Source organism: Engystomops pustulosus, chromosome 2 (assembly GCF_040894005.1).
Source record: "Engystomops pustulosus chromosome 2, aEngPut4.maternal, whole genome shotgun sequence".
In the NCBI taxonomy this organism is placed as follows: Eukaryota; Metazoa; Chordata; class Amphibia; order Anura; family Leptodactylidae; genus Engystomops; species Engystomops pustulosus.
In genome coordinates this window covers 4,830,458-4,844,979 of record NC_092412.1, presented here as the reverse complement: position 1 = coordinate 4,844,979, position 14,522 = coordinate 4,830,458, and the positions used below count along the sequence as shown (strand labels likewise).

General features: G+C 49.3%; 2 protein-coding genes across 2 annotated transcripts; one reads left to right on the top strand and one right to left on the bottom strand.

Annotated features, from left to right (window-relative positions):
• The first annotated feature begins 7,667 nt into the window (after positions 1 to 7,667).
• LOC140116361 (olfactory receptor 52D1-like) lies at positions 7,668 to 8,666 on the top strand. The gene has a single exon (XM_072132889.1). It carries the CDS (start codon positions 7,668 to 7,670, stop codon positions 8,664 to 8,666), a length of 999 nt encoding a protein of 332 aa, XP_071988990.1.
• A 4,365-nt stretch (positions 8,667 to 13,031) lies between these two features.
• Positions 13,032 to 13,976, bottom strand: LOC140116360 (olfactory receptor 52Z1P-like). The gene has a single exon (XM_072132888.1). The coding sequence runs from the start codon at positions 13,974 to 13,976 to the stop codon at positions 13,032 to 13,034; it is 945 nt and encodes a 314-aa protein (XP_071988989.1).
• Between the last annotated feature and the right edge of the window lie 546 nt (positions 13,977 to 14,522).

Below are 14,522 nucleotides of genomic sequence, written 5' to 3'. Positions count from 1 at the left end.
TCCTGGTCACATAGCCCTCATCCTGGTCACATCTCCCTCATCCTGGTCACATCTCCCTCATCCTGGTCACATCTCCCTCATCCTGGTCACATAGCCCTCATCCTGGTCACATCTCTCTCATCCTGGTCACATCTCCCTCATCCTGGTCACATCTCTCTCATCCTGGTCACATCTCCCTCATTCTGGTCACATAGTCCTCATCCTGGTCACATCTCCCTCATCCTGGTCACATAGTCCTCATCCTGGTCACATCGCTCTCATCCTGGTCACATCTCCCTCATCCTGGTCACATCTCCCTCATCCTGGTCACATCTCCCACATCCTGGTCACATCTCCCTGATCCTGGTCACATCTCCCTCATCCTGGTCACATCTCCCTCATTCTGGTCACATCTCCCTCATTCTGGTCACATCGCCCTCATCCTGGTCCCATCGCCCTCATCCTGGTCCCATCGCCCTCATCCTGGTCACATCTCCCTCATCCTGGTCACATCTCCCTCATCCTGGTCACATCACCCTCATCCTGGTCACATCTCCCTCATTCTGGTCACATCTCCCTCATCCTGGTCACATCTCCCTCATTCTGGTCACATCTCCCTCATTCTGGTCACATCGCCCTCATCCTGGTCACATCACCCTCATCCTGGTCACATCTCCCTCATTCTGGTCACATCTCCCTCATCCTGGTCACATCACCCTCATCCTGGTCACATCTCCCTCATCCTGGTCACATCTCCCTCATCCTGGTCACATCTCCCTCATTCTGGTCACATCTCCCTCATCCTGGTCACATCTCCCTCATCCTGGTCACATCTCCCTCATCCTGGTCACATAGTCCTCATCCTGGTCACATCTTCCTCATCCTGGTCACATCTTCCTCATCCTGGTCACATCGCCCTCATCCTGGTCACATCACCTCATCCTGGTCACATCTCCCTCATCTTGGTCACATCTCCCTCATCCTGGTCACATCGCCCTCATCCTGGTCACATCGCCCTCATCCTGGTCCCATCGCCCTCATCCTGGTCACATCTCCCTCATCCTGGTCACATCTCCCTCATCCTGGTCACATCTCCCTCATTCTGGTCACATAGCCCTCATCCTGGTCACATCTCCCTCATCCTGGTCACATCTCCCTCATCCTGGTCACATCTCCCTCATCCTGGTCACATAGCCCTCATCCTGGTCACATAGCCCTCATCCTGGTCACATCTCCCTCATCCTGGTCACATCTCCCTCATCCTGGTCACATCTCCCTCATCCTGGTCACATCTCCCTCATCCTGGTCACATCTCCCTCATCCTGGTCACATAGCCCTCATCCTGGTCACATCGCCCTCATCCTGGTCACATCGCCCTCATCCTGGTCACATCGCCCTCATCCTGGTCACATCTCCCTCATCCTGGTCACATCTCCCTCATCCTGGTCACATCTCCCTCATCCTGGTCACATCTCCCTCATCCTGGTCACATCTCCCTCATCCTGGTCACATCTTCCTCATCCTGGTCACATCACCTCATCCTGGTCACATCTCCCTCATCCTGGTCACATCTCCCTCATCCTGGTCACATCACCCTCATCCTGGTCACATCTCCCTCATCCTGGTCACATCACCCTCATCCTGGTCACATCTCCCTCATCCTGGTCACATCTCCCTCATCCTGGTCACATCTCCCTCATCCTGGTCACATCTCCCTCATCCTGGTCACATCTCCCTCATCCTGGTCACATCACCCTCATCCTGGTCACATCACCCTCATCCTGGTCACATCTCCCTCATCCTGGTCACATCTCCCTCATCCTGGTCACATCACCCTCATCCTGGTCACATCTCCCTCATCCTGGTCACATCTCCCTCATCCTGGTCACATCTCCCTCATCCTGGTCACATCTCCCTCATCCTGGTCACATAGCCCTCATCCTGGTCACATCTCCCTCATCCTGGTCACATCTCCCTCATCCTGGTCACATCTCCCTCATCCTGCTCACATAGTCCTCATCCTGGTCACATCTCCCTCATCCTGGTCACATCACCCTCATCCTGGTCACATCACCCTCATCCTGGTCACATCTCCCTCATCCTGGTCACATCGCCCTCATCCTGGTCACATCTCCCTCATCCTGGTCACATCGCCCTCATCCTGGTCACATCGCCCTCATCCTGGTCACATCGCCCTCATCCTGGTCACATCTCCCTCATCCTGGTCACATCACCCTCATCCTGGTCACATCTCCCTCATCCTGGTCACATCTCCCTCATCCTGGTCACATCTCCCTCATCCTGGTCACATCTCCCTCATCCTGGTCACACAGCCCTCATCCTGGTCACATCTCCCTCATCCTGGTCACATCTCCCTCATCCTGGTCACATCTCCCTCATCCTGGTCACATCTCCCTCATCCTGGTCACATCTCCCTCATCCTGGTCACATCGCCCTCATCCTGGTCACATCGCCCTCATCCTGGTCACATCGCCCTCATCCTGGTCACATCTCCCTCATCCTGGTCACATCTCCCTCATCCTGGTCACATCGCCCTCATCCTGGTCACATCTCCCTCATCCTGGTCACATCTCCCTCATCCTGGTCACATCACCCTCATCCTGGTCACATCTCCCTCATCCTGGTCACATCTCCCTCATCCTGGTCACATCTCCCACATCCTGGTCACATCTCCCTCATCCTGGTCACATCTCCCTCATCCTGGTCACATCGCCCTCATCCTGGTCACATCTCCCTCATCCTGGTCACATCTCCCTCATCCTGGTCACACAGCCCTCATCCTGGTCACATCTCCCTCATCCTGGTCACATCTCCCTCATCCTGGTCACATCTCCCTCATCCTGGTCACATCGCCCTCATCCTGGTCACATCGCCCTCATCCTGGTCACATCGCCCTCATCCTGGTCACATCGCCCTCATCCTGGTCACATCTCCCTCATCCTGGTCACATCGCCCTCATCCTGGTCACATCTCCCTCATCCTGGTCACATCTCCCTCATCCTGGTCACATCTCCCTCATCCTGGTCACATCGCCCTCATCCTGGTCACATCTCCCTCATCCTGGTCACATCTCCCTCATCCTGGTCACATCTCCCACATCCTGGTCACATCTCCCTCATCCTGGTCACATCTCCCTCATCCTGGTCACATCGCCCTCATCCTGGTCACATCTCCCTCATCCTGGTCACATCTCCCTCATCCTGGTCACATCTTCCTCATCCTGGTCACATCTCCCTCATCCTGGTCACATCTCCCTCATCCTGGTCACATCACCCTCATCCTGGTCACATCTCCCTCATCCTGGTCACATCTCCCTCATCCTGGTCACATCTCCCTCATCCTGGTCACATAGCCCTCATCCTGGTCACATAGCCCTCATCCTGGTCACATCTTCCTCATCCTGGTCACATCTCCCTCATCCTGGTCACATCTCCCTCATCCTGGTCACATCTCCCTCATCCTGGTCACATCTCCCTCATCCTGGTCACATCTCCCTCATCCTGGTCACATAGCCCTCATCCTGGTCACATCTTCCTCATCCTGGTCACATCTCCCTCATCCTGGTCACATCTCCCTCATCCTGGTCACATCGCCCTCATCCTGGTCACATCTCCCTCATCCTGGTCACATCTCCCTCATCCTGGTCACATAGTCCTCATCCTGGTCACATCTCCCTCATCCTGGTCACATCTCCCTCATCCTGGTCACATCTCCCTCATCCTGGTCACATAGCCCTCATCCTGGTCACATCTCCCTCATCCTGGTCACATCTCCCTCATCCTGGTCACATCTCCCTCATCCTGGTCACATCTCCCTCATCCTGGTCACATCTCCCTCATCCTGGTCACATCTCCCTCATCCTGGTCACATAGTCCTCATCCTGGTCACATCTCCCTCATCCTGGTCACATCTCCCTCATCCTGGTCACATCTCCCTCATCCTGGTCACATAGCCCTCATCCTGGTCACATCTCCCTCATCCTGGTCACATCTCCCTCATCCTGGTCACATCTCCCTCATCCTGGTCACATAGCCCTCATCCTGGTCACATCTCTCTCATCCTGGTCACATCTCCCTCATCCTGGTCACATCTCTCTCATCCTGGTCACATTTCCCTCATTCTGGTCACATAGTCCTCATCCTGGTCACATCTCCCTCATCCTGGTCACATAGTCCTCATCCTGGTCACATCGCTCTCATCCTGGTCACATCTCCCTCATCCTGGTCACATCTCCCTCATCCTGGTCACATCTCCCACATCCTGGTCACATCTCCCTGATCCTGGTCACATCTCCCTCATCCTGGTCACATCTCCCTCATTCTGGTCACATCTCCCTCATTCTGGTCACAACGCCCTCATCCTGGTCACATCGCCCTCATCCTGGTCCCATCGCCCTCATCCTGGTCACATCGCCCTCATCCTGGTCACATCTCCCTCATCCTGGTCACATCTCCCTCATCCTGGTCACATCACCCTCATCCTGGTCACATCTCCCTCATCCTGGTCACATCTCCCTCATCCTGGTCACATCTCCCTCATTCTGGTCACATCTCCCTCATTCTGGTCACATCGCCCTCATCCTGGTCCCATCACCCTCATCCTGGTCACATCTCCCTCATCCTGGTCACATCGCCCTCATCCTGGTCACATCTCCCTCATCCTGGTCACATCTCCCTCATCCTGGTCACATCTCCCTCATCCTGGTCACATAGTCCTCATCCTGGTCACATCTCCCACATCCTGGTCACATCTCCCTGATCCTGGTCACATCTCCCTCATCCTGGTCACATCTCCCTCATTCTGGTCACATCTCCCTCATTCTGGTCACATCGCCCTCATCCTGGTCCCATCGCCCTCATCCTGGTCCCATCGCCCTCATCCTGGTCACATCGCCCTCATCCTGGTCACATCTCCCTCATCCTGGTCACATCTCCCTCATCCTGGTCACATCACCCTCATCCTGGTCACATCTCCCTCATCCTGGTCACATCTCCCTCATCCTGGTCACATCTCCCTCATTCTGGTCACATCTCCCTCATTCTGGTCACATCGCCCTCATCCTGGTCCCATCACCCTCATCCTGGTCACATCTCCCTCATCCTGGTCACATCGCCCTCATCCTGGTCACATCTCCCTCATCCTGGTCACATCTCCCTCATCCTGGTCACATCTCCCTCATCCTGGTCACATCTCCCTCATCCTGGTCCCATCACCCTCATCCTGGTCCCATCGCCCTCATCCTGGTCACATCGCCCTCATCCTGGTCACATCTCCCTCATCCTGGTCACATCACCCTCATCCTGGTCACATCTCCCTCATCCTGGTCACATCTCCCTCATCCTGGTCACATCTCCTTCATCCTGGTCACATCTCCCTCATCCTGGTCACATCTTCCTCATCCTGGTCACATCTCCCTCATCCTGGTCACATCTCCCTCATCCTGGTCACATCGCCCTCATCCTGGTCACATCTCCCTCATCCTGGTCACATGTCCCTCATCCTGGTCACATCTCCCTCATCCTGGTCACATCTCCCTCATCCTGGTCACATCTCCCTCATCCTGGTCACATCTCCCTCATCCTGGTCACATCTCCCTCATCCTGGTCACATCTCCCACATCCTGGTCACATCTCCCTCATCCTGGTCACATCTCCCTCATCCTGGTCACATCGCCCTCATCCTGGTCACATCTTCCTCATCCTGGTCACATAGCCCTCATCCTGGTCACATCTCCCTCATCCTGGTCACATCTCCCTCATCCTGGTCACATCGCCCTCATCCTGGTCACATCTCCCTCATCCTGGTCACATAGCCCTCATCCTGGTCACATCGCCCTCATCCTGGTCACATAGCCCTCATCCTGGTCACATCACCCTCATCCTGGTCACATCTCCCTCATCCTGGTCCCATCTCCCTCATCCTGGTCACATCTCCCTCATCCTGGTCACATCTCCCTCATCCTGGTCACATCTCCCTCATCCTGGTCACATCTCCCTCATCCTGGTCACATCTCCCTCATCCTGGTCACATCTCCCTCATCCTGGTCACATCTCCCTCATCCTGGTCACATCTCCCTCATCCTGGTCACATCTCCCTCATCCTGGTCACATCTCCCTCATCCTGGTCACATCGCCCTCATCCTGGTCACATCTCCCTCATCCTGGTCACATCACCCTCATCCTGGTCACATCACCCTCATCCTGGTGACATCTCCCTCATCCTGGTCACATCTCCCTCATCCTGGTCACATCAGCCTCATCCTGGTCACATCTCCATCATCCTGGTCACATCTCCCTCATCCTGGTCACATCTCCCTCATCCTGGTCACATCGCCCTCATCCTGGTCACATCTTCCTCATCCTGGTCACATCTCCCTCATCCTGGTCACATCTCCCTCATCCTGGTCACATCTCCCTCATCCTGGTCACATAGTCCTCATCCTGGTCACATCTCCCTCATCCTGGTCACATAGCCCTCATCCTGGTCACATCACCCTCATCCTGGTCACATCTCCCTCATCCTGGTCACATCTCCCTCATCCTGGTCACATCACCCTCATCCTGGTCACATCACCCTCATCCTGGTGACATCTCCCTCATCCTGGTCACATCTCCCTCATCCTGGTCACATCAGCCTCATCCTGGTCACATCTCCATCATCCTGGTCACATCTCCCTCATCCTGGTCACATCTCCCTCATCCTGGTCACATCGCCCTCATCCTGGTCACATCTTCCTCATCCTGGTCACATCTCCCTCATCCTGGTCACATCTCCCTCATCCTGGTCACATCTCCCTCATCCTGGTCACATAGTCCTCATCCTGGTCACATCTCCCTCATCCTGGTCACATAGCCCTCATCCTGGTCACATCGCCCTCATCCTGGTCACATCGCCCTCATCCTGGTCACATCTTCCTCATCCTGGTCACATAGCCCTCATCCTGGTCACATCTCCCTCATCCTGGTCACATCTCCCTCATCCTGGTCACATCTCCCTCATCCTGGTCACATCTCCCTCATCCTGGTCACATAGCCCTCATCCTGGTCACATCTCCCTCATCCTGGTCACATCTGTCTCATCCTGGTCACATCTCCCTCATCCTGGTCACATCTCCCTCATCCTGGTCACATCTCCCTCATCTTGGTCACATCTTCATCATCCTTGTCACATTTCCATGTCCTGACTAAAGATAAATGACCCCCATTTGCTTCTCCTCCTCAATCTTCATTTTCATCCATTTGCAGATAAGATTTGGACACTGAGAGGTTCTACACTACACAACCTTCCCAATGCCAAGGATGTGATGTCACAATAAATCCAGTGGGGGTCTCCTTGGGGTCTCGGATATTCCTTGGCAATATTCTTGCGTTCTGTTTCTAGTTCAGTTGTTGTCGGATTCTCAGCCTATGATAATCTCTTACTACAGAACATACACCACAGAGGCCGCCCTTACTCTCTCGCCTCCCACATGGACAAGGTGAACCTTGGGATCGGATGTTTGGAGGGTCGATATGGATGTAATCTGGTTGTGTTGGACCTTTAGTTTCACCAGACATGAATGTGTCCCATGATTCCCTTCCATGAAGTTTCTTATTACATTAATATTCAGAGGATGTCATCATGTTCTTCAATTACAGGAAACCAGAAATATAAAAAAAATTTAGGAAATGTCAAACACCAGCACTTTCCACCCGGACTACTTCTTATTGATGGGAATCCCTGGCCTGGAGCAATCCCATCTCCTGCTCTCCATCCCATTCTGTATCATGTATATCATAGCTCTGCTCGGAAACTCCATCTTGATCTTGGTGATTGGAACCAACGAGACTCTCCAGCAGCCCATGTACCTGTTCCTGATGATGTTGGCCTCCTGTGACCTCCTCCTGAGCTCCTCCACCGTACCCAAGACTCTCTGCATCTTCTGGTTCAACTGTCACAAGATCTCCTTTAATGGTTGTCTTGTCCAAATGTTTTCAATACATTTCAACTTTGGGACAGAGTCGGCCATCTTGGTGAGCATGGCCTATGATCGGTACCAAGCCATTTGCCACCCTTTGACATACACAACCACCATGACCAGATCCTTCATAAGGATGGTTGTAGTTGTTGCCCTTTTTAGAAGTTTTTGCATCATTATTCCATTTGTTTTCCTACTTTACAGATTACCATATGAGGGCAGCAATGTGATAGAGCACACGTATTGTGAGCACATGTCCATGGCCAGGCTGGCCACTGCCGATATACTGGTCAATGTGGTCTATGGACTCATTATAGCGGCTCTTGCCACCGGTGTAGACATCATTCTTATCGTCCTATCTTACATCTCCATTATCAGGGCGGTTGTAAGACTCCGGTCCTCAGATGCTCGTCTCAAGGCCTTCAACACATGTGTGTCCCATGTCTGTGTCATTGTCCTCTTCTACATTCCAGCTTTCTTCTCATTCATCTCCCATAGAGTTGGCCATAAATACGTTCCTCCTTGGGTCCACATCCTGGTGGCCAATCTCTATGTCCTTTTCCCGCCAATGATGAACCCAATCATCTACGGAGTGAAGACCAGAGAGATCAGAAGCAGAGTGTTTCATGTGGTTCTTGTGCGTTTACTACATATATGTATTGGGAAATATGCACATAGGTCTTCCATGATGGGACCAGGAAAATCATGACTCTTCTTCTATCTTCTGAGCCACCTTACCATCAAGCATGACTTTCAGGAAGCCTAATGACATGATGTAGGATTAAAGCCAAACCAGTATATCTATTCTAAAAGGAAAAGATTCCCAACTGTAGACAGGGCTGTTTCGACGTGGTTGCGTCTCTTCAGTAGAGCGTAGGGAACTGGTTTAGCTAATTTAGAGGCTTTTGACCAGGGTTTAAGGAGTAAGACCAGCAAGGAAAACACTCAAGGAACCCAGAGATCTCTGTGAATTCTTTCTGATGGAGAGACCTCATAATGTAATTTTTGTGGATCTTGACCTGAGAACTTTTTGACCAAGAGACATTTCAGTACTTCGATTTAAGTAAATAACGAGTTCTTCAACGTCTGTGACCATACAAAGTGCTGCTGTTTCTATATCAAGATGATCTACCAATCTTACCAATTGGGCTGCGTTCACCCCTCCTGACCCATACCCTCTGGACACTGACCGGTGATAGCCTTGTTCACCATACATTGTGCCACATTGCTTTATGTTTTGCTTTTTGACCACCAGCGCTTGATTTGTTTTTATGCATTATTTCCATATGGATTATTCATTGTGCTGCCAGATGATTTTTTGGTCTCCTGACCTATAATGGTGACTTGGGTGCGGAGGGTCTCGGGTATACTGGTATATTGGTACTAGACCCATGTTTGAGCATGTTTTTAGAGATGTGATTTAATAAAGATGATTTCTTCCTTTATGCGACTTGGTATTTCTTTTGGGTGCTTTGTACACACCAGCTCTTGTGCGCCTGGGTCTACCGATCCTGACATCCCCTTTAACTACAGGCACTTGTCCATATTTGTGTTTAGGAGACTGGAGGACCTTTCCAGGTGGAACATTCTCCACATTCAATAATATCAGAGTCACATATCAAAATGTTCATTAACCCCTTAGCGCTCAGCGCCGTACTAGTAAGGCGTGAGCTCCCGCACATAGTACGGCGCTGAGCCAATGCCGGAGTGGGCTCAGATCGGGGGTGTTTCACCCGTCAAATGTCGCACTCATTTATACCATGTGATATTATTACACTGCAGACATCCCAGCCCCTCCTGACCCTGTACCATGTATCATCCATAACATGTCATATTATTACACTGCAGACATCCCGACCCCTCCGGACCCTGTACCATGTATCATACATAACATGTGATATTATTACACTGCAGACATCCCGACCCCTCCTGACCCTGTACCATGTATCATCCATAACATGTGATATTATTACACTGCAGACATCCCGGCCCCTCCTGACCCTGTACCATGTATCATCCATAACATGTGATATTATTACACTACAGACATCCCAGCCCCTCCTGATCCTGTACCATGTATCATACATAACATGTGATATTATTACACTGCAGACATCCCGACCCCTCCTGACCCTGTACCATGTATCATCCATAACATGTGATATTATTACACTGCAGACATCCCGGCCCCTCCTGACCCTGTACCATGTATCATCCATAACATGTGATATTATTACACTACAGACATCCCAGCCCCTCCTGATCCTGTACCATGTATCATACATAACATGTGATATTATTACACTGCAGACATCCCGACCCCTCCTGACCCTGTACCATGTATCATCCATAACATGTGATATTATTACACTGCAGACATCCCGGCCCCTCCTGACCCTGTACCATGTATCATCCATAACATGTGATATTATTACACTGCAGAAATCCCGGCCCCTCCTGACCCTGTACCATGTATCATCCATAACATGTGATATTATTACACTGCAGACATCCCGGTCCCTCCTGTCCCTGTACCATGTATCATCCATAACATGTGATATTATTACACTGCAGACATCCTGGCCCCTCCTGACCCTGTACCATGTATTATCCATAACATGTGATATTATTACACTGCAGACATCCCGGCCCCTCCTGACCCTGCACCATGTATCATCCATAACATGTGATATTATTACACTGCAGACATCCCGGCCCCTCCTGACCCTGTTGGGGGCACTAAGGGGGGAATTATTCTGTGTAAGGGGGGAATACAGGACAAAAGGTGGGACTACACATCTTCTCTCTCTTGCCTTCAAAATTTTGTGGTTGATGGATTCATCTGAATATCTAGGTGAAAATCTTTGTTCGGGACTTGGACTTCTGCACCCAAACACAAAGCCCAAAGAAAGCTATGGGGACCCAGATTTTAACATCCTAAAATGGCGGTAAAATGGGTGTGATTACAGGGCAGTTTCCCTGAACAAAGTGGCCAAGGGAAAGAGGATAAAATAATAACATAACTAGAGATGTGCGAATCGATTCTAACAAAGTGGAATTTGTTTACAATTTCAGGAAAACTTTGGTTTGGCACAAATCCGAAGATTATGGTAATCCGTGGCAACTATTTTTTTTTTCAACTTTATTAGCAAAATGGCCGTGAGCACAACATGTTACATGGGGCAGAGAACTCTGGGAAGAAGAAAGGAACACCCTCAATCTCATCTGCAGACACGTAAGCCAATCAGCGACCGGCAGGCTTATGTGATGTCATGTAATTTGTCATTGTGCCCCTCTCTGACCTCATGATGCTGCTGCTGCCGCCATCGCCATAATTTGTCATTGTGCCACTCTGCTGCTGCCAACTGACCGCTGTTTCCCTGGAACACCCTGTGAATTCCATAATGCTGTTTTCACCCTCCACCACTCTATGATGTTGCCACTATGTTTGGTTTCCCCTTCATTTCATCTGTCAGAAGGAATGAACAGCCTCAGGATTGAGCCAAAAGCAGGAGTGGTTACAGAACACAGAGGACATGCAAGTTTCCCCTTATAAATTTCGATCAACTCCTGTTTGTTTTTGGCTGTAGCAATACTGATGGATTATTGACCGATTGAAAGAGGACACTGATGGATGAAAAGAAGGGCAAAATGATCAGTGACATCAATGCAGAATTACTGCGGACACCCTCTGCACTCTTTTGGGGGCTTTCTACATGTATCCACGTGTAACAGAACCGGTTCTGTCGTAATCTATGGAATCATCTGATGTCAGTGTAAAAAGAGTGCACTCTTCGATGTTATAGTGGGATCTTGGCCCTCAGCTCAGTCCTTTGGAGCTGGCACAGACGTTACCTTGTCAGGCTGCGTTCCCGCTTCGCTTATTTGGGGAAGTTGGCCTCTGTAAGTGCACATGGAAGTGAAGAGTGAAGCGATTCTAAGAGCGGCAGCTGTCATGTGCGTGTCATACTAAAACACAGCATTGTTTGAAGACCAAACCGCGCTCCCTATGCATATTTAAGCATGGCACAACGTTCTACAACAACCTACAGGCTCTCTGCTGTCGGGATATACCTGTTTTTTAACGGGATTTGCCATGATTCGAGTCGAATAGAATTTTTGAATTTGGCGAATAAAAAAAGATAAAAAAAGAAATGAAAAAGAAATGTTGCAGCAGTTAAAGGTGTTTTGGGTGTTAAGACCCATTTATTTACCTAGGGAATTTAAGTGGAAATGGAAAACCACACACCCTTCCCCTTAATGCATTTAAAATTCTAGTTACACGTATTGTCAAAGTTTCTAATTCAAGTTCCAGGAATACAGAAAGTCAAATTTCAAGTTAACTATATAAGTAGTTAATATATACATAGCACTGCAAAGTATTCACCTTGTTATATATATTCCCAAATATTTCTGGATGTTCTTTCCAAGTATTGCCAGTTAATCCTCAATAATCAGTACGAATATCCCTGTACCATAGCAGCCTATGAGTAGCCAACTGCAGACCTCCAGAGTGCCCTAAAAAGGGCAATTATCTTAGATTTCCACCTGTCCTTAATAACAGCAGCTTTCTCTCTATAACTGGACATGTGAGGCTGCTATTATCAAACAGTAACATCAGCTGGGAGCTCCACTCACATTTCTCAGCCTTTTTGCCCTTGTTTGCATTCTATTACCCCCTGGGCATGCTATACATCTTATTTGGAGCTTTCTGGCCTTGACCTCTGTATTTTGGATTTCTTGGCCTTGTCTGTTTGCTTCCATTGTGTACCGCATTAGTCCACTTGGTTCTGACCTGTATTTTATTGACTACTATTTGGTGTTTGTTGTCCTGTCGTTGTCTCTGTGTTAGCACTTTGGTGTTGGAAGGATATATCAGCCAGTTGTCACTTACCGCTTACAGTAGATTGAAAAATTAGGTAGGCACGGCTGGGAAGGGAATTTAGCACTAGGGCCCACTGTCCTTGTCTGGCCTCTAGTCCATCCAGTTTGTTCCATTATGGCGGCCTAACGCAAGATTTATATTTTACAATACAAAAAGCCTCCCCACCCTATGTCCCCCTATTTTATTGAACTAAATTTTGGGTTTGATATGGAAACAATTCACTACCTGTTGTCTGATTTCTCTTGTCCTCACTCCATAGATAATTGGGTTCATCATTGGTGGGAAAATGATGTAGAGATTGGCAAAGAGGATGTGGAATTGGGCAGAGATGTATTTATGGCCAACTCGATGGGTAATAAAAGAAAAGAAAGCCGGGATATAGAAGAGGACGATGACACAGATATGTGACACACATGTGTTGAAGGCCTTGAGACGAGCATCTGAGGAGCGGAGTCTAAGAACTGCCCTGATAATAAGAACATATGAAATGATAATGAGGATCAAGTCCACACCAGAAGAAGAAGCTGCTATGATGAGTCCAAACACCACATTGACCAGTATATCGGCAGTGGCCAACTTGCCCATGGACATGTGCTCGCAATACGTGTGCTCTATCACGTTGCTGCCCTCATATGGTAATCTCTTCAGAAGGAAGATAAGTGGAATGATGAAGCAAAAACTTCTTGAAAACGCAAAAACAACCAACTTCCTGATAAAGGTCCCGGTCAGGGTGATTGTGTATGATAAAGGGTAACAAATGGCTTGGTATCGATCATAGGCCATGCTCACCAAGATGGCCGACTCTAGCACAAAGTTGAAGTGAATAAAAAACATTTGGACAAGACAACCATTAAAAGAGATTGTGTGAGAGTTGAACCAGAAGATGCAGAGAGTCTTGGGTACAGTGGAGGAGCTCAGGAGGAGGTCACAGGAGGCCAACATCATCAGGAACAGGTACATGGGCTGCTGGAGAGTCTCGTTGGTTCCAATGACCAAGATCAAGATGGAGTTTCCAAAGAGGTCCATGACATACATGATACAGAATGGGATGGAGAGCAGGAGATGGGATTGCTCCAGGCCAGGGATTCCTGTCAGGAGGAAGTAGTCCGGGTGGAAAGTGCTGGTGTTTGACATTTCTAAGAGAAGTTCACTCTTCACCTATGATCTGAGCTTCCTCATCATCAATGAAGTCCTTCATATACACAGAAACAAACACAATGATGATGCTCAGAGTGATGGGAGTTAGAGATGAGTAAATCTTGGCAATAAATCGAATCATAATATTTCTGATTACCTTCCGATCAATGTTACCTCAATTGTCCAAGTCATTGGACTATTACCTTGTATACTTGATCATAAGCCATGTTTTTTGGCACAGTTTTTGTGCAGAAAAAGCTGCACTTGGCTTATACTCGAGTATAATATAAAAAGAATAAACCTAGCAGGACAAACAGAAAATGTATGTCTTTACTCCTAAACTCTCGTCAGCATGCGCCGGTCAAGAGAGAAATAATAAAATAATAACAAGGTGGTACCGGGTTCCAGCACATTCTACTCTACTGTCCCCGACATCTGCTGGAGAGTCTGGTGGGACAATGCTACATGTATGGTGGGACTGTGATGGTCTTAAACCCCTGGAACAGACTGTTCTCTACATATAGGATGGTCTCGGGTCATTCC

Excerpts from the sequence above, each read along its gene's own strand:
- LOC140116360 (XM_072132888.1), bottom strand. The coding sequence starts at position 13,976 with ATGTCAAACACCAGCACTTTCCACCCGGACTACTTCCTCCTGACAGGA.
- LOC140116361 (XM_072132889.1), top strand. The coding sequence starts at position 7,668 with ATGTCAAACACCAGCACTTTCCACCCGGACTACTTCTTATTGATGGGA.